The following is a 21,138-nucleotide window of genomic DNA, read 5'->3' as shown; positions in this document are numbered from 1 at the left end:
GAAAACTTCAGGATTCTCGCCACACCAAAGCAGTTACCTGATGCAAAAGAGCTTCTCTACTGCCTTCTGATTCATTCAACTTTTTCTGGGACTGCTCCAATTGCTGCTCAAGCTTTCATTACAGAAGACGATAAAGAAAAGCAATGTATGCATCATAGTACAAAAGTGTATTTTAATTATTTAATTCTGGCACAAATTAATCGATATAAGCATCCATTTAAAACAAGGTATAATGTACACAATATTCTTATTTGTCCAAAATCTTAAAGCAAACTTTCATTTGTACTAAATCCCTGATATATTTAAATGACATAAAGAGAATTTTACTTACTGTCTATAATTTTTGTACAATATTCTATATCACATGAAGATACAAAGTGGTATATATAGTCCAAAACAAAAAAGCATGAAAACAAATTTTTACAGGGTTAAAAGTAAAAGAAAGGAAGATAAATTTTTTAAGACTTTCACAAAACATTGTTCCTGGATTTGAAACTCAAATTAAAATGAATAATGACTTAACATTTCAAGTCACCTTTCTAACAGATTTTATTCAGAAAAGTGTTAAAAGATTACATGCATTGGTAGAATTGATAATTGGCAAATTCTGTGAGTTTTCTATGTTGCATAAAGAAGATGTATTTGAATTATTCCGGAAACAAGATGGCTGAAAAATTGAAGTGCCCAGAATTTAATACAATCAGAATTTTTCCTAAAAATATTATATTGAGGGAATTTAAAAATATTTAATCGGAAATAGTCAGCAAACTGATGACCATTTAGAAAAAAACCAGAAAACAAAAGCTACAAAATATTTTCTGACTTCTACCACAAATAGTTCAAAGATCCACATGGAAATAAGTATCGTTTTTGACAGCGGAAATTGTTATTGTAGAGACAGCAATCTCAAAGAGGATGTCGAGAGGCTGGCAAACGGGCAAAGTAAACAGGACCAGCATTAATGGAATGGAGTAACATAACATAAAACACTACGTAGACAGTTTAGCATAAAGGGCTATAACTTTCAAAGTATTGACAAAAAGGCTAAAGTCGATGTACGAGGGAAAAAAAGCTAGAAAAAGTGTAATATGGCCTAAGCATCCTTCCAGAATGGAAATATAAGAAATCATTGTCTATGAACAGGAAGAGAGCAACATGGCAACAAATAATTTAGTAAGGGTAATTAATATTAACCATGGTGCAAAATTACTAGCATGTATTAGTTGCAGGGATGAAAAAAAGCTGCATCTTTGAGCTACTGCAAATAAGCAACCGCAGACTATGTGTAAATTCAGAAACAAATCAGAGAAAGAAATCAAGGATAATCCCCAAGTTATAAACTTGTCCGCCTGGCAGGATGGAAGAGTTGTTAGAAGTAACACACTGTAACTAACGAGTTTTAAAGGAAAGACAAAAGTTCAGCATAGCTATAGTAACAGTGCCTCTGATGCAAAAAAAACCCTTGTTATCTTAAAGACTAAAGAAAGTTTTATCATTTCTCTGAAAGAGGAAGCATATACTGTAACATATGACACTGTACACTTATTTAAAACCAAACAAGAAAGGAGAAAATTAAGTCTTACTTGGTTCTTTTCACTTTCATATTTCATAAGTTTATTTTTCATGAGTTCTTCTGTTTCATCTGCTTTAGCATCTTGCTTTCTTAAAGCCTTTAGAGGGAAAAAAATATATTGTGAACTTCATTGTAAAAGTTACAGAAGTCTTCTTTGTAAGTCTGTAAAAATGAAAGAATCTGCTGATACATTTAGGAAAGAAGACAAATGCTGTCTCTCTCTAATATTTCTATGTGAAGCCAATGTATATTGTTATGAAAAAATAAATATAAGTCCGTGCATACATAAACACACCCATACACAGAACCGGGCCAAATACAAAGTCAAAACTAGCACTAACATCCTTCCGATGTATAGAGCTCCAGAAGCTCAAGGCTGACCCCAAACACTGAGATGAAGGTCTAAGCGGCTCAAGAGATCCCCTACAGATAAGACGTGAACACATCAGATGAAAATAATATATTCCCTAATATAAAATATGCATGATATGAAATACAATGCACTGTAGTAAGGAAAACACTACTATAAGTTTGTGTTGGAAGTCATTAAAGGAAAAAGTTATTTTTATCTGAATCTGGACAGATGTTTAGAATCACAGATTAAGACAGAAAAGTTACTGACATTGTTGTGCCCGACTTTGGGGGGGGGGGAATCCATGGGGACTTTTCCTGTCCCCCCCTCAAACTGAAGTATCTAAAAACATGTACATTTTCTAAAGTATCTTACAAAAATAAAATTGCCTTGAATATCAATTTCAAAATCTTTTCTATCTGCAAACCAACATTATTTGCAGAACACAGACAGTCACTAGCAAAGGAATGCATTAGACATCACAGACATTAATCACCCATACAACCTGCAACACACACAACCTAAGTTCAGATATCTCAAGCCATAACAATGTCATTGGTTCATCTTAAACCAGCTTGGTGGTTCATTGAAACACCAGCTAAGGGAAATCGCTAGCCATACTGATAGAATTTGCTGTGAATTTAAGTAATTGTGTTAATAAATCTTGTTTCTTTGCTGTGCAACATGACCAAGCGGTTTTCATACTAGCCACAACTCAATTACAGACCTTAGCATACACCTTTTACTTTCATCCAATGTCACGAAGCATAAGTACATCTATTCCTTCAAGCACTACTTGGCTAAACCTTCAACAGCACAACAACAGAAAAACATAGCCTGTCCAGAAAGAAATGTCCTTTTCCCAATTTGTTCTTTCTGAGCAGTATTTGTATTACATTTTCAAGGAATCCCTCCTTAAACAAATATCCCTGAAATTTGCCCCTACAATTAGTGCAATTTCATTCAGTTTCTGAACATTCTCTCTTCACTGTACACTGGGGAACAATTTCACTGCATGAAACCAGAAGGCAGCTATTAATCAATCTCAGTGAAGCCAGGTATTCAGCTTTACAAGTTTTGCTTTTAATAGTAGCTTTGTGGAGAAAATAAATGAATTTATATACTTATCTCAGCCTTATATCCTCACTTCAGGAAACATAAGGGTTTCAGCATAGTCTGAACTACTCTCTTGCTTGAACAGTTTATGCTAAAACCCGAGACTGTAGAAGATATTTATCATAACTATGCCACTGAAAATATTATGCTACATAAAGAATTATGCTTTTAATCTTATTGATTCATAATCAGATACTGTAAAAATAACATATTTAAGATATTTCTCTAAGTATTCAGTACAGATTCAAATCTATTATTCCAGTCAACTATAAAACTCAACACTGCACATAGACCCAACATGCTCCCATTTTACTCAAAAAGACTGGAGGGAAAACAAGTAAAACACCCAAAACCTTACACGAACCAAAAAAAACCCAACCAACCAACGATGATCATCACTTCAGTTAATACCATTATTGCACAAGGTCTTTTTTTAATGACTAGAAGTACCAGTTCAGAACAGGTCTACTAGGGATATGATGTGTCCTAACTGAAGTTGAGCTTTACTAGTAAAATTAGAAGTTATATATATATATAGTAATTATATATAGTCATATATATATATAGAAGTCTATATATATATAGAAGTTATATATAGTCAAATGTATGCCCACGTTATTTTTAGCACTAAATTAATAATTAATATAGGACAAAAATGCATGTTTTCATGGCAGATTTTGCTAGAGATGTCAGCATCATAAGGAAAATGTTAACGATGGGCTGCAATTAGAAATACTAGGAAAAATTTCAAAGATTTCCCTACTGAAGGCAAAAAATATGTCTCTGCATCAGTAGTACATCCTAATTCCCAGAAGAAACTACAGACAATAATATGCAGTTTCAACTTATCAGGATCATTGAATGATATTTAGGCTATTAAATAGCAATAACTTCAAACAAAAAGGCAGTCTTTCCTATCACTGATACTACAAAGATGATGTTCAGTTTTATTACCTGTATATTCTAAAAATAGCCCATGACCATCTCATTTTTAAGAAAAAACCAGTTCATATATAAATATCAGAGCTAAAATACTACAAAAAGAATGCAATATTATGATAAATCAAACATACCACATGTGCACTGCTCAGCTGTGAAACACAGAATGACAGAATCACAGAATGGGTTGGGTTGGGAGGGACTTTCAAGATCATCCACTTTCAACCCCCCTGCTATGGGCAGGGACACCCTCCACTAGACCACGTTGCCCAAAGCCCCATCCAACCTGGCCTTGAACACTTCCAGGGAGGGGCATCCACAGCTTCTCTGGGCAACCTGTTCCAGTGCCTCACCACCCTCACAGTGAAGAATGTCTTCCTAATATCTACTCTAAATCTACACTCCTTCAGCTTAAAACCATTACCCCTTGTCCTATCACTCCATGCCCTTGTAAACAGTCCCTCTCCAGCTTTCCTGTAGGCCCTCTTCAGGTACTGGAAGGCTGCTATAAGATCTCCCCAGAGCCTTCTCTTCTCCAGGCTGAACAACCTCAACTGTCTCAACCTGTCCTCATAGGAGAGGTGCTCTAGCTCTCTGATCATCTTCGTGGCCCTCTGGAGTTGCTCCAACAGCTCCATGTCCTCCTTATGTTGGGAGCCCCAGAGCTGGATGCAGTACTCCAGGCGGGGTCTCACAAGAGCAGAGTAGAGGGGCAGAATCACCTCCCTTGACCTGCTGGTCACGTTTCTTTTGATGCATCCCAGGATATAGCTGGCTTTCTGGGCTGCAAGCACACATAGCTGGGTCATGTTGAGCTTTTCATCAACCATCACCCCCAAGTCCTTCTCCTCAGGGCAGCACTCAATCCATTCTCTGCCCAGCCTTTGTGCTTGGGATTGCACCATGCATTTTTCCAGTAGGTGTTAGGTAGGCAATCAATTAACCAATCTAAATGTCATTAAGAAATGGAAACATCTGGTCATCCACAGCCAGACAAGCATCAGCTGTTACTGGCAATTCAGAAACTACACAGGTAAATGTTAATTATATGTTTTCCCTCCTTCTTGCAGTCCTTTTTAAATAATTCTCTCTCACCAGTTTGTGCTACTCCTGTTTTTTCTCCACTAAAAGTTTCTCTGTGTGAGGTTTCTCTTGGGAAAGGGCTAAAGAAAAAAAAAAAAACAAAAACAAAAAACCAAACATGTAAAGATCCAACTGATCTGATTTATTGTCTCTGAAGAAGGGGCTGGTGGAGTCAAACAGTCAAAAATGGAAACTAGGAAGGGGATGCTGAGGACATATAGAGTATATCAAACCCCAAAACTTCAAATAGATAAAATAATTTATACCCTGCTAGACTGATCTTTTTTCTTATATATGGGGAAAACTATGTGGAGGCTTCTGTAACAACAGTTCTCAATCCTTCCAACTTATGAAAATCTTCCAATAGCGAACCATAACTTTTACTGCAATTTAAGCCTACTAGCTTTTCTTAGGGTTTGGGGTTTTGTTTGATGGTTTGGGTTTTTTTGGGGGTTTTTTTTGTTTGTTTTGAAAGTAATGCACAGACCACAAACTGAAATTTGCTCTTGCAAAAGTAAGACTGATCAGTGAATTATATTCATACTAGCAGAAATAGACAAGCAGACCAACTTCATCCTATATTTTAAATACGGCAAAAATGTACCACATCCTAATCTGAATGAAAATTTTTTCCCTAACTTGCTACATTAGCAGCTAGTATGGGTCCAAGCACACTACCTAGACATACCAGCCAGGCATTTAAAGACAGACTGCATAGATATTTCAGCAACAGAGATGTATGAGACTTGCTTATGTTGCAAGACAATGGCAGATTCAAACTCCAATCAAAACAGAAACCATTAGCCACAGGTAGCATAGCACAGAGCCAAGGGGCAAGTATCAACGATGCATTAAAACATCCACATGGCTCAGAGCACAGATCAAGTTTGTTTGTCTAAAAAGTTCAGAGATAAAGACATGCACAAAGAGAATTTTCAACAACACTTTTGATCATCAGTCTACCTCACTCTCTGTTGAAAGTCCACCAGCCTCCTGCACTTCACAGTATGTGCAGTGGGAGGCAAATAGAATCTAAATATCCAGTTGCATGAAGGGAAAAAATGCTTCCTGGCCTATCCAAGTTACTAGCTTGAGACATAATAACTATAGTCATTGCCTTACCACAGTCAGTGGGTTCAAAGCGTTCTATAAAGATGATTCTGTTCACCTAAAGCGTGCAAAGTATGAACACACAGACTCATTTCACCAAAATCCAGGAAGCCAAGCACAAGAATTAGTAAAGCCATCCAGGCTTTAAAAGCTGCATATAAACGCTGTTTAAAATCCCTTTTTAAGAATGATACTTGAACTTGTTTTAGAAAATGGCTGCATAAATGCAAACAGTACAAGGTGATGTTTCTTCATGTTCAAAATAAAGCACTCAAAATAGTTTCAGTTTATAGAACAAATGTATTTTGTTAAAGCAACCCACATATACATGTCAGTAGCACTGGCAAGATGAGTATATTTGTTCTCCTTTATAATCAGAAACATATTTCTATCAGGAATATAGAAGAAAGTGAAGATGTATGATTTGCATGAATTTGTTTGCTAATTGCAATTTTCTGATGTGCAGTAATTGCTGTTTAAACAGATAGTGTTTAAACACACCAATACACACTAAGTTACAAGATACATAAAAATGTAGAGAAAATAATTTTAATCCACCTACATGCAGTACATACAGACTACAGATTCAGAATAGTAATGAAAATTTAGATGATAAAGATGCTAAATTTTATACGTCAAGCTTTCTTTATGGTCAGTATACAACTATATAACTTGATATCATCTTGGTTAATAATCAGTCTATGATTACAGTAAGTGCAATGCAAATAAGTTTGCATATCACATAAAAGATAGATACAAAGACAAGATAGACAAGAGAAAGACCAAACAAATGTATCATCACGTTCAGTTAGACTCTGAAAATATATAATTTAATAATTGAGATTTAGGAAGATTATTCTCTTAAGATAGTAAAATACTGACAAGTAGTGGTCATTTCTGGGCACTGCACTTTCCTTAAAAATAGTAACTATTAATATTTAAACCTCACAAAATTTCTTAATTAAAGTAACTACTGATCAAATCCAAAAGTCAAATTTTATTTTGTTTGGTTTGAAATGTATAACAGGCAAACTAATGAAAAAATTGTCTCATTAAATAGCCACAAATGCTTTAAATAGCATTTCTTTGTAAATCATTCAGGTCGTATTAAATGACAGGATTTCAGAACTGAGTCCAAACCCTACCCTCCTTCCAGTAATGTTCCTTGGGAAGCATCTTGGAGAAATAAGAGGACAGAAAAAGACTTTAATGGAACATTACATCCACCACAAGACTGAGGCCACTTACAGAGCTGAGAGACCATATAACTCATAATTCAAATTGCAAAGGACAAGAAACAGAATAACAAAGTAAAAAGCTCTTAAAAATTATGTAGAAACATGCTTCATCCAAATAACAATTGCAGCAACACATTTAGCTATTTACTTTATCCTCACTAGGGTATGCAAAAGTACAGAAAGCAATTCAAGTACGTTCTAACATACAGGAACTTATGCTAGAGATACACATGATGCCCTAGAAACATTTATATGTCATAAAGACTACTTGATACATTCCTCAGTACATACTGTCCACACGCACTTCAAGCTCTCAGACAGAAAGCTTTCTCTCCTAATCAGTATCTGCAGGAGGCACGTCTACCCTTCCTTCTCCTCCAACATGTTGTATTTGTTTAAATGGAGGACCATGTTCTCACAGTCCTCATTTCCAGAGTTATTAAAAGAAAGGGGCAACAGAAGATGATGGGCAATGGAAGAAATTCACATAGTGATAAGCAACATTCAGTTCTTAAGGGACTGCCCATAGGCATATTTACATGGGTGAATCCAAATGGAGTAGGGACCAAAAAATTCCAAGACCATCACTATCCAGGTTAGTATTATTATTGCTGACAAGTGTCATTAAAGAAAGTTAGAAAAATGAAACCAAAATTGCTACCATCATCTCCAAGCCTTCCTGCAGAGAACCAGCACAGATATTTATTGGAGTTTACTGGCTCAGATTTACTCCTAAATGTATTTGTCCTCCACTGGTGAAGCACATCTCATTTACTGGAAAGTAGCTTGGCTGCTTCTTCGGATACTTCAGGCCAAATATAAGCCTCTGCAAGAGGAACAGCTGATTAAAAAGCCAAGCTGCAGAAAAAGGCAACTAGGTTCTCCCTATGTCAATTGTGTTCATTAAGAGTATTTTCATCTACAATGTCTCCTAAGAATCTTTGAGTACACACTTGTCTGGATGTAGTGAATGAAGAGATCCACCTTTTTCAGTAGCCTGTCCTCAGCATCATTCTGTATATTCCATAAGAGATCAAAGGAGTGCACTGATGAGACTCTTGCAGACTTCAGAATAGCATCTGCAATAGCTGAGTATCAAAGCAGCATGAAAGAACATATTTCACAATAAGGAAGAAAAACAGCAATGTCATATATTAAGAATTTGCTGTTCATAATGTACAATGTAGTCACACTTCAACTGTAAGGCAGTCATGAAATAAGTAAGCTCCCACACTGGAGCCTCTCTGCGAGAATCTCTGTTCATGAAAATTCTCTCAGCTATCAAGCAATCTTTTTGGTAAATGCTACCACCAAGTGATGGTTGATCAGTAAGAAAAAAGTTAAATGTCATCAGCTATTTTACACAAAATCCAATTATTCTTATCAGGAATTTTATTATTTTCTTTTTTTTCTTTTTTTTTTTTTTAATTACCTTGTAGGCTTGGCTGAAATTGCCTACTTAAAATATAGGATATTAAAAAAAAGTCATAAAAAATAGTGTAAAACTATTGAGTTTTTCTAACAACTTTGCTCAGAGATCTTTAAATTTAATTTTGTCTATAGTACAGAAAAATAAAAAGTACCTTACCAAAATTACATTGATGCAAGTAATGAACAAATCAACAAGAAGCCAACTATTACTCAGCTTGAAAATACATTGTTGAAGTAACAACGTTTTTAAACTATTCATATTCATAAATTTTAAATACTTTAGTCATAAATTATATTTTTTCATCCTATTTGGTTTGCCATACTGAATCTATTCATCTGGAACACCACATACAAAGAAAAACATTTTGAAAAATCAAACCCCAGAAGCTCAAAAACTTAAATCTGCTACACCCAATTTTCAGACTGTTTTGGTGTTGGCAGTTTTTCCCTGTCTGTTTTTAATTTGAGATTAGATCAGTTCTAAACTTTTTGCCTCCTTAGACATTCTCATATTCCTATTTCTTCTATAATTTATATTCCATAATAAAGTAATTTTCTTCACAAAGCTTTCCCACACAGCAACCCCTCAGGATGATAGTACACAAAGAGGCAGTGTGTACAGGATCCAGACTATTTTGCCCTCAAAACCAAGTGTTTTTCAAAAGGGTAGGGCACAAAGGTGGTCCAATTTGCCAATGTGAGAGCTAAAGAGCTCAGCCAACTGCTTAAGAGATGTTGAACCATTCCTGATAAATACAGCCACCACCCAGAAGTGAGATAATTTTCTACCTAGAGAAGGACAAATTAACATGAATGTTCAATGAGGAAGGAAGATGGGACAGCTGGATAGAAGCCTGTAATAAGGGTTCTCATAGCTGTTAAGACAGCTCAACAAATCAACAAGAAACCAACTATTACTCAGCTTGAAAATACATTGTTGAAGTAACAACATTTTAAAACTATTCATACTCATAAATTTTAAATACTTCTGTTAAGACACCTATGAGAAAAGTAGCAGCAGGAAGAGGACATACTGTTTGTTGCTACTGGGAGTGTAATGGAAGTCTGTGTTTCAAGGGCAATATTATCTCCACATTCCTCTGTAATCTGTCAAAGAAAGATTCCCTAATATCTATTGAAAGAAGCTCCCTTCTACACTTGTCATCTGACACCACCAGGTTCTATTTTGCATGTTAAAGGTTAGAAGCTCCTGAAAGATCCATAATTCATTGCAACAGGGGTAATTATGTTTTATTAGGATTCCCAAATACAGTGACAAGAGTCCAGTCCAAGAAATCGAGAGTCATGACTGAGATCAGCAACCCAGAAGGATGATGTGGGGATATGAGCCCCTGCTTGAGAGAGTGGAGATAATCACCAAGAATGTGATTCTCTTCCAAGTAGCAGCAGCATATGGAATAAGCCTGTTCTGGTCAGGATTGACTCTGAATCTTGGCTTGGGCAAATTCCTGATAGTAAAAGTTTACCAAGCAGACTAATAGGTGTTGAGCTTTCCTGTAAATTGAGAAGTGAGGACTATACATTGAAGTTTTGAACAGTGGTGTCTAAAAATCTTTTAAATAGAAAGGAGCCCTTTGGCAAAAATAATTTACAAAAATATGCATAGAACAAAATAGAATTTGCAGGAGAAAGGATTAAAACGTCTTCATCTACAGCTGGACAGCTTAGGGGAATGGAAGGTCAAGGATGTACTTAGTATTTCATGTTCATTTTACATTAAATTTGAAAGATGAGCTACTAAAAAACAGGTACCCAGCTTGAGGGCTCACGATCACATAGCCAACCATATGAAAGTCTTTCAAATACATTTGAATTCATTCACTTGAATTCAAGTTTTCCTTTTAAGGAAACCATGGCAATGTCAATGTATCTTTGCAGATCCAAGTCATTATCCCTATAAAAGGATAACCAAAAAAAAAGATAATACTATCTGCAGATTGGAACAATCAAATGACACCAACTCATTTCATTAAGCATCCCTCTACCAGACCTAAGGCACAACCGAAGAATTTAGAAATGGATGTAGGCATATTAAAGAGCAATGAAAATTGTAATAAAGCACTCTAGTTCTTTTCACCCACTAGGACATCAATGGGGGAGAAAAATGAAACAGTAAGTCTTTCTGAAATACTAGCAGAAGCACTACGAGCATTTTGATAAAAATTATTTTTTATCTATACCAAAAGAGCATGTTACCTTCTTAAATATGACCTCTTTGAAGAGTCTCTAGTCTTACATGAAATACAAAGCATCGATCTTAATTAAGGTTCCTCAGTATCACTGCACAGTATAAAACAACTGCTTTCCAAAAAGCATGTATACTGTCACTAATATTAGAAGTGAAAAACAAGGAATTGCACATTTCTTTTCAACTATTCTATTGTACAGTTAGAGATAACATTACAAGTCATATCTTAAGAGGAGTGAAATAAGTTACACTATGGTAAGACACAGATTTTCCAAATAGCAGTAAAATCAGAGATGTATTTTTCATCTATTTCCTAAAACAAGCAGAAAAAAGCTACTAGCTGTCTCCAAATTTAATTCATAATATAAACATTTGTATTTGTCTCCTAAACAATATTTTATACTTCATCAGATACTGTTGAATGAAACTGATGAAAAGCAATGAAAAGCTGACTGGCCACTACAGTGTGTTTGATTGCTTGTTGAAATAAATTAAAAATAATCTGCTCACTGCAAGCAAAGTTTACATTTCAGAAAACAAAATGTTTTAATTGAGACAACCCAGCTAATGACTTGCTTTTGTTTGTTTGTTTGGGGTTTGTAAGAGGCATAGGGAGTGGGTTCTTTTAAAGAATGTTTGTGCCAGTTACCAAAAAGGTCTAACCATAGACAAAACAGTATCATGAAGAACAGAGACATCTGGTCACCAAAACAAGCAGAGCTGGATGGATACAGTTAAAAGAACGTGCCAAAGATATGAGCACTTTTGCCAGTTTGACAGGTACAGGCTCACAAATGCAGTACATTCCTAACTTAATCCTAAATACACAGGAAGCTTTCATTTGCATACCTCTTGTAATTGAAGAGACATATGTCCCAGTTGGTCCTGGCGCCTTTCTACAAGCTGTCTTTCAGCACGCATTTCTTGTTCTATCTCCTGAAGTCTTCTCTCTACCCGTTCTGATACCTTCAAAAGGGAAAAAAACCACCCTGCAGGAAATTAGTGCTTCTTTTACCACATACTAAGAAAACAATGGCAAAAAAGGTAGAGTATGGGGTAGAAAGAAGAGACAACACAACTTTTGTTTTATTAAATAAGATTTAGAATGGTATAGAAAACAACTAGTTACAGCAGTAAGTACTCTAGAAGTACTCAAGCAGGAACTGACCTGCTATCTTGCTAGCAATATCCTCCTTCACGCATATGCAGATTTTTCTGCATACTGAGGCAGAATCACTCAGTATGAGTGAACCACAGTGGTGGTTCTACTCAAGTGCTAAATATCTCAGTATCAACCTTGGTGCAGCCTAACCTGAAGCTACAATACAAAAATCTTAGCTTCTTTGCCACAGGCCTGATTAACCTCTGGAGAGTAATTTCTTTCACATTTCCAGTCTGTAAAACAGACCAATGATTGCCTCTTTCATACTCTGAAATCTGTTAGCGAACAGTAGTAAACAAGAGCTAAGCATATTAGAGTGACCGTAATGGCACAAAATAATTAGATCACTTTAAAACTTTTTCCCAGTATTTTGTGAATCCATGTACGAACTAATACAAATAACACCAGTTATTTGTTAAAAGCAATTTGGATTATATACACAGTAATTCAACCTTAAGCTACAATACCAGAACAGTTTTATTTTTGTATTTCTAGCTGCTAGCCAACAGCACCCTCTCGTGGACAGAAAATTGAACGTATATTGTTGAAGATTAGCAAGGAAAGTATTTATGTATCATTTCCTCCCTACCTTAAAACTAATTATTTTTAACAATCACTAGAAACCAATGTATTTAGTACCAAATGGTATTTAGATAAAAAGAGAAAGACTTAAAACACCATTCAGCTACTAGTTTCGGATGTACATGGAGGGGAACAAGTTCTCATCTGTATTTCACCATTAAGCACGCTTCTACTAGCATTAGGCATATGGGTGGTTAGAAAATTTTAACATGAGCAATACAGTTGTGTAGCAACAGAAACATAACTAAGGTTACATTTATATTCTGGGCTTCACAAGTACATCAGGTTTAAAGAATGAAAAAGTCTTTTTCTGTACAACAGAATGCATCAGTTTGAAAACATTTCTTGTTTGCGCAGCCAGATGAATAGTCAGCTTACAATGTTGAATTTTGTATTTTCTCTTAAAACCATCAGGAGATGCTCAAAAAAAGTGTACTGCATCAAATCACGCAATTTCATGTAAGTTGTGAAAGCTCTGCAGTCAAAATCCAGAATAATTACTTACTAAAAACTAATGCACAAAAAATAAGGACCACATCACAATGTTTGCATTTGTTTTGACAACTACTACTTAGTGTTACTTCTAATAATTTACAAAATACTCCAGCTAACAGAAACAATGATACTATGTAGCAGAAACAGAAAATAACACTTTGTCATTAAACTTGTCATATCTTTGCTGAAAACTGGGAAATATCTGTCATCCTTTTCTCCAGATATAAAGTACACAAATGAAACAAATTCATATTTTTACATTTAAAAAAAAATGTTGGCTACAAGTTTCTGTCTTCAGAAACACTCTCACACATCTTTTTCAAGTGAAGTTAAGCAAGAGAACACTAAAACTACTAAGAAAGAAAATGTATAATTTAGACTTGACAAAAGATCCAAAAGTAATATCACTCCCAGAGAAGACATGTAAAAGGAGAGGTCAGTAACTTCCTCACTGACGCGGGTCTAGTTCACCTCACGCACAGCAGATGACATGACATGAGGCAGCACTAGGCAAGCTTCAGATTACTACCTTCAGATTTCATTGTAAATTATCACTAATGCAGAATGAGTAAGAAAATAACATTTTACTAACTACAAGATATCAAGCGATTTGCCTCGCCTCTGACTTTTTCCAACTCCCTCCAAGAACACAACTGTTATTTCTAACAAGGTACTGAAAAAGATGCATTTGTTGTACTTGTCAGGTGCACGGAAATTTCAGAGGCACAGACATAATCATCTTTAAAAAACCCAACCAAAACACAAAAACCAATCAAAACAAACAACTAAACATTTTGATGCTACTTATTGGAAAAAAACCTCTAACAAGAAACTATAGTTAGCATATATAGTATATCATTAGCTCATATTCTCTGTGCACAGAGCATGAAGAGGAGTCTGGAAGAGACTTCAAAGGCTTGCAAACTTACTGTCTGGCTACGCACATGACCTTTTATATCTATATAATTTTTCTACAAGCCTATCTAACCTGCTTAAAAACATTCGCAGAAAACTTTCACAGCCTCCCTGGACAATTCATTCCATTGCCCCTAAAATGACCTGGTTTTTCTAAAGTACAATTTTAGTCGTCTTTGCTGAATTTTACATCTATTAACTTTCTTCTATCCTCTAAGCCACATCCAAGACTGGATACTGGATTTCAGTTCTGTTTTCCAATATATCTGAAGTCCATCTGCAAACGTGACAAGCATCTCTAGACTATTAATAAAAAAAATTCAGAGAGAATTAGATCAAGAATACCAACACATAAAATTGACTTCACTAAGTCCTCTAATTTTAACAGTGAACAGTTTACTAACTACACAGGTGTCTGTACAGTTGCATGTTTATTCTACATTATATTCAGTTTTAGTATATTTACTGAAAAAGCTTATTAGAACAGTATAAGAAATTCTATCTAAAAAACCCTCAAAAAATTGCAACAAGATATAGGAAACTACTGCTTCATGCTTGTAAATTCCTTCTATGATAAAAGAGTAATTTTTGACAAATCTGTGTTGCCTGCTACTTAAGTTGCTTGATTTGTAAACATCTGAGAGTGAACAAGTTCTGGAAGAATAATCAGTCTATTTTCTTCTTTTTCAAGATTTCCCTTTTTCAGTATTCCAATAACATTTTTTCTAACTCATGCCCACAGTTGTTCATGAATACTCCAAAACAGCCATTAGTGATCGTAAAATCATTTCAAACAGTTCAGTTTCTCAGCTAATCTGCACCAGGTTATTTCAAAATATTTTACGTGTCTTCCTTCCACCCCCAGCGTTTTAAGCTGAGGTCTTACGCCCCCATTGCTGGTCACTAACATGCAGCTTAACTTGTTGGCAAGGTTAGTGTTAAAAACCAGTGTTAAAAAGGTATTAAACAGGAATCAACTTTCTTGGCTTACTGTGTCAGTAGTTTCCCCGCTTCTGCAAGGAAGAGACCAATTGCTTTGGCCTCCCTGAGGAGCAGTGATGCATTTACAAGTGAATCATCATGTGTCTTTGTTGATGCATCTTATTATCTACCACCATGGCCACTCTCTTATATCCACATTATTTTTTATGACTGTTCTTATTAATCTAATTTAGTTTCCACTTTCTGCATTCTTTCTCCTTGTGTCTGAAGTAAATGCAGAGCTTCTAATTCAGCCAAATAGATATATTGCTGTACTTCCTATATTTTGTTGTCAACCTTTCAAGAGGATTTGCATAGAACATGTTTGAACATTTGCCCAACTCTCATTTCCTCCAAAGACTGAACTTTCTTCTGCATGTAATGAGTCATTTCATTAAAAAAAATTGCAACCTCACAAACTATTCCAGATATGTATAAAATAACAAAAGGCATAGTAAACAAAGAACAAACCTTACCCTATGAGCAAATCGGTTCCTTAAAGCAATCATTTTTTCCATCAACTTTTTGTTGATTTTTTTTTTTTTAATGCAAGAGCTTGACATACAGAATGGTTCACTACTAAGTTAAAGAAACTTGTTTTAGGATAAAGAAATAGGTACCATATTGGTTAACATTTCTTCAGGAAAAAAAGTATTTTCTGGTAGACAAAATGCTTACTATGAAACATTAAATTAGCATTAATCCTGAAAAAGAGGATTAAAAAAACGCAGCCTCATAAACACTACTTTTAGCCTAGTTTATAAAGAACAATACTTAGGAGATTATGGTCTTTCATTTGTGCTCCTCATTTCCTAGTGTCCCCAAAACTCAGCTGAAATTGGCCAATAGATTCAAACATTCAGTGGTACAGAGCTGTCAAATACATTGACTTTGTGAGGTGTTTCAAGAAAATAAGATCCTAGACAGAGGTGATTGTATAAATACCCCATTTAGGGAAACAAGGAGAACTCAGTCTTTATTCCTTTGTTTTGGCTGTCAGCAAAATACATGCATTTAGTCTGAAATTAAGGCTTAGCCTATTTAGCATTCTAAAAAGTATTAGGTTGGAAGTACAAGAAAATAAAGCTAGCAGTGAAGTCAGAATGACGTAAAGAAAGTGGGACTTTGAAGAAGTATGCAAGGAAGCATAAGATGGGAAGAATATGAAAGTTCTTGTACAAGGATTTAGATAACCAGGATACAATATAAGTTTTTGTAGGATGATGCAAACCCAAAAGCATTCAAGTAGTAAGGGAGTAGACTGGGAAAAGGCGGCAGAGAGCACGCAAGTCCATAGCAAATTAGGCTTTATTATGTTGCACCTTGCAACAGTGTAAAAGAAGCAAGTACCATCCCTTGTGGCTTGCTCTGCGTTCTCTGGAAGAGCAGCTACACCACATTCATGTCCCAGCAGTGTTTAGCAATAAGACTTCCTGGAATGCAGTAAACTTACCTTCTCCATTTTGGAAAATTTAGCATCATCACACTATCACAAGCTGGGTCGCTTATCACCACATTTTCCAAATTATTTGTCATTTATGGTACGGAATAGCAGAATTCCTAACAAGGGTCCCTCCGAATCTGAGGCCAATCTTCTGATGTATTTCTATATTGCAACCTGCTAACAGTCTCCCTGGTGAAGACGGATGCAAAAAACCCAGTATATTCTTTCTCCCATCCTGTCCACAGATCTTCTCTCCCCTGAACACTCTTTCAGGTTTGATCATCTTTTTGCCTAGTATTAAACAGGGTTTATCAGTGCGTATAACTTTTTGTCAACTTTTTTTTTTTTTTAAAACCTCTGTTACAGCAATTTTATATTTAACTGCTGAAGTTTATCTAACCTTTCTACTTCTATCATTCAGCTATAACTTTTGAAGGACTCCTTTTTACCTTATGTAGTTACATCAGCTATCATTTGATCTCTCTCATGTCTTTTAATGCATTTATTTAAAGTCACTACTACAGTAGATTCAGATCATTTCCACATTGTCTGGAAATACCTATACTCTTCATCCTAACATTTTTCTAAGAAGCTGCTTTATTTTTGCACAACTCTTCTAGAAACCAAACATTATCCTAAGAGGTTTAACTTTTTTGCTCCAGTAGGGATGCAAAATGTAAGTTTGTTTTGGTCATTGTTACAAGGTGAATATTTCACAGATTAAGAGCCATGCACAGGACTCGTATTTATATAACAAATAACTGTTGTTTTGTTGTTTGGTTGGTTTTTTTCCTGGAGCATTTCTGTTTATAATGCATCACCTAAAAACATAGTTCTCATAACATTTACCCAGTCTGTGCTGGTACAGACATTATCTCCCACAAGAATTATGTTCCCTGTTTTTGTAACCTGTCTGACCTTCCTCAGTTTGTCACACAGCCCGAGACACACAACAATAGGGATAAAAAAAAAAGTTAGAAGCAGTTAAGTGTTAATTCATTAATTAGTACATGCAGAAGAAACTCTAAACTCACTTCTCTTCCTTTATCCCAAATGACCCTGACTCAGGACAACATTTCTACCATAAGAATATATATTTTGTCCTCTGGATCTTATCAAAAGCCTTAGCGTAGACAAGTGATTCATTGAAGAATGGTACAAAGAATATAGAGGTTTCACATAACAACATGAAATGCTAGTACTAAATTATTGCATTCACAACATCTTAGAATGTGATTTCAAGGATGCATTTTTAGCAACACAGACTACCTGAATGATAATCACAACACTAAGAGTTGTGTCTCTGCATAAGCCTTTCAGGTAGCAGCAAAATCTATGGAAATGGATTAGGCTATCAAAAAGTTCACCCCACATGAATTAAACACAAATAATAGAATGTTCTGCTTAAAACCTGGGTGACATTTAAGTCATACAGTAAATATAATCTTGTGGAAGATGATGGATGCTTGATCTACAAAAAGCAGCATCCTACTTCTTCAATTTCTCTCCTGTTTTTCAGCTTTCCACTGTTATTTCTAGTGCACAAGTCCTGCTGACTGAAATCTACTTCAACAGATTTTTGATATGACCTATTTTATCATCAATGCAGACTTGAAACAGAAGTATTAAAACACACAAAAATAGCAAACTTTTCACAGATGTCACTTTAAATATTGTTGAACTTTTCCCTCATGGCAAGTGATCATGTGTGAATTTTACAAGTCACCTGTGCAGTGCCAAAATCCCTAACATCAAATCTTCCGAAGGACAGTTCCTTATCTGATGATAATCCTGGCTCTCTGATATCGTAATCACATTAACTCTGTGAGACCCATTTCACTTGACATTACTGTCTTTTTCCCACAGACACAGCCTACACTAAACTTCCAGTGGCACCATCTCAATTAAGCATCTACTTAATTTGAACAAATCTGTGCTTCAGTGCAGTTGCTTTTTATGCATAAAGATCAGATTTTTGTGCTGTTTGGGATGTTCTTCCATATCAGGAGATTGTAACACAATAGCCAAGAGGGCTATCTTGTATAACCATAAAGCAAGTAAACATTCTTTCAATTGCTTATAGGCTTCTACGGACATTCCTCTAGCAAACATCCAAACTGTTCAAGAAAAAAGAATCTCACAAAACGTCTAGATAAGAGATTTTGATATAGAGAAAGTTGTAGAACCTGCAGTCTTTATACCAAAACCACACATAGATTCTCAAGTACAAGGCCATGGAGAGTGCTTGATTTGAAGTAGGCATCCAACTATACCTGTGTCACCACCTCAGATGTCCGCTGGATTTTATACTGGGGTGGAAAATGCTCCCTTTAAAAGTAAAATTAATGTGCATTGATTGTGTTGCGTGGCTCAACGTATTCAGATTCAGCATCAGAAAGGCTCTAAGAATCATAATCTCTAAAAAATAAATTCTGAACTAGTGACCAAGAACAACTGTAGTGACTAGACTAGTATCACCACACATCTATATACAGGCAATTTTCAAACAGCACTGAATATACTGAACAGTACAACTGTAAGAATTTAGATATATGTCCCTACAGAAATGGTGACTGAAGGACACTGAACTGAAAACAATGTTTCTACCATGGATTCATTCTGTCAAATAATCAATATTTCAAGCTGACAATTTATCACCAAGAATCATACAGTAGAATACATATATAAGAATGGCAATGTTGGAGGTGATAAACAAACCCTCCAAAGCTAAGTGATAAAGGCACTAAGGACAAAAGTTCCTGCACAATTTTGCATAAGGAAGGTGTGACGAAAAAAGTATTTCCTCCTACCCAACTCACCTTCACCAATAAGAAATCAATTCTGAATTAAATACTCTCATTAGAGGAATTCCTGAATACAGATAGGTACTAAAGGATCTCAAAAATCTACAGTTGTAACAGACCACAGTTTCTACATGCTCCCTAATCTTGTGCTTTGCTATACTCACCAGTAGTTATTTTTAGTCTTAATGTCCATACTAAATTCCCCTCTTTTGCATTTACTTCATCACACCCATTCTGCCAGCCTCATCATTACACTTTGAACGAGGGCAAAGGATCCACACATAGTATCAGAGAACACAGGTAAAGAAACAGTGCAGAATGTTGCTACTGCTAGGCTTTTTCAGTGGTGTGGAATTGCCTGGATACAATGAGTGATTAAGCATGTCAGAATTCTTCAGCTTGAAGAGAAAGGGAATCCTCTGAAAAGCCTCTGAAGAAACTGAACAACCTCCTCCAATGAAAATTAGGGATGAAAAAGCAGTTTGATTAAAAAAAGCTACAACAACAACGCCAACAACAAAAAACCCCACAAAACACACCAATCAAAAGATACCAAACAAACCCACACATAAAACAGAAAAAAACCAAACCACCACAAAAGTGGCAACACCTCTCACATCACGTAATCATCTGGAGAACTCCTTGCTATAGGACAAGTAAGATGATAAAGATATGCAAGCCATAACAAATACTGGTCAAGTTCCAGAGAAGAAATCCACAGAGGGATTGCTAAGTACAGAAGCTCCCAAGCCACAAGTGATTAGACTATTATTGTGCAGAATTATCATTACATGCCTTTCTATTCTAATATTGTTCACTACACATTCACTTATTGACCATTCATCATACGTGGCTAGATCTTTCCTAACTACATATTTCTTCTTCAAATCGAACCCCAGCAATTGTTTTAACCTTTCAAGAAAGTCTTTGAATGAGTGGCCTTTTTTATTCCCCCCTTCCCTTTTCTTTTATTTCCTCTCCTGTTTCTGGTCTTCTCTCCATTTGACCAGTGTTCTTCCTAAAGATAATAAGCACCAATGAGCAGAATATTCCAGCTGAAGTCTTACTAGTCCTACACATGAAAACCATCTCACTGCAGTGTTTGTGTCTTCACTTAAAGAATGTCATTAAACACTTAGCTTTCATAGGTTTATCAGATGATAATGTTCTCTCTCAACTAAGAGACTTATTCTGGTATTGCCCTTACCATTAACAAACCACAGAAGCCTTCTTTGTTACACTTTGCATATCTCATTTTTTGCTTCTCTTGTGTCAAAAGTTGTAACATTCAATCTCAAATCCTGAAATCCTACTATAGGAGGTCACAAAGAGCTTGTTATTTCATCCATTAATGAAAAGACAGCGGCTGCCCGCATTCCAGATGATTGAGGAGGAAGGTTTGTTTCTCTCAAAGGCATTGAACACTTGTAGTGCAGCCAGCTGCAGCAGCTACTGTCTCCAGAACCATCTTGGTTAAAACTTACTGAGTTTGTTAATTTTCTGGTACATGAAAGAGAAAAAAAAAAAATGAACTATACTGAGAAGTAGGCCACAACAAGAAAAACCCTAGAGTTTTGCAAGCATCAAGAATTCTTTATCAGATAAGCTTATTTTATCCTATCAGGCTATTAGGAGAAAGCAGAGCTAACATTCTAACAAAGACAGCTTGTTAGATTTTTCTAGGAAGGCAGACATGACAAGCCT

At 35.6% G+C, this 21,138-nt stretch overlaps 1 protein-coding gene across 7 annotated transcripts in view; it reads right to left on the bottom strand.

Annotated features, from left to right (window-relative positions):
• Positions 1–21,138, bottom strand: part of CEP128 (centrosomal protein 128) — a 133,904-nt gene that overhangs the window by 96,154 nt on the left and 16,612 nt on the right. For all 7 annotated transcript variants that reach the window (XM_075753783.1, XM_075753782.1, XM_075753781.1 and 4 more), the window contains 3 exons: positions 11,901–12,017; positions 1,584–1,670; positions 38–112 (listed from right to left, as the gene is read on the bottom strand). In XM_075753783.1, the coding sequence (XP_075609898.1) occupies positions 38–112; positions 1,584–1,670; positions 11,901–12,017 (279 nt within the window). The remainder of the gene's footprint in view (positions 1–37; positions 113–1,583; positions 1,671–11,900; positions 12,018–21,138) is intronic.

The sequence above is a fragment of the Balearica regulorum genome, chromosome 5 (genome assembly GCF_011004875.1).
Source record: "Balearica regulorum gibbericeps isolate bBalReg1 chromosome 5, bBalReg1.pri, whole genome shotgun sequence".
Classification (NCBI taxonomy): Eukaryota; Metazoa; Chordata; class Aves; order Gruiformes; family Gruidae; genus Balearica; species Balearica regulorum.
The sequence above is the reverse complement of the archived record's forward strand: the minus strand, read 5'-3'. Positions and strand labels throughout refer to the sequence as shown.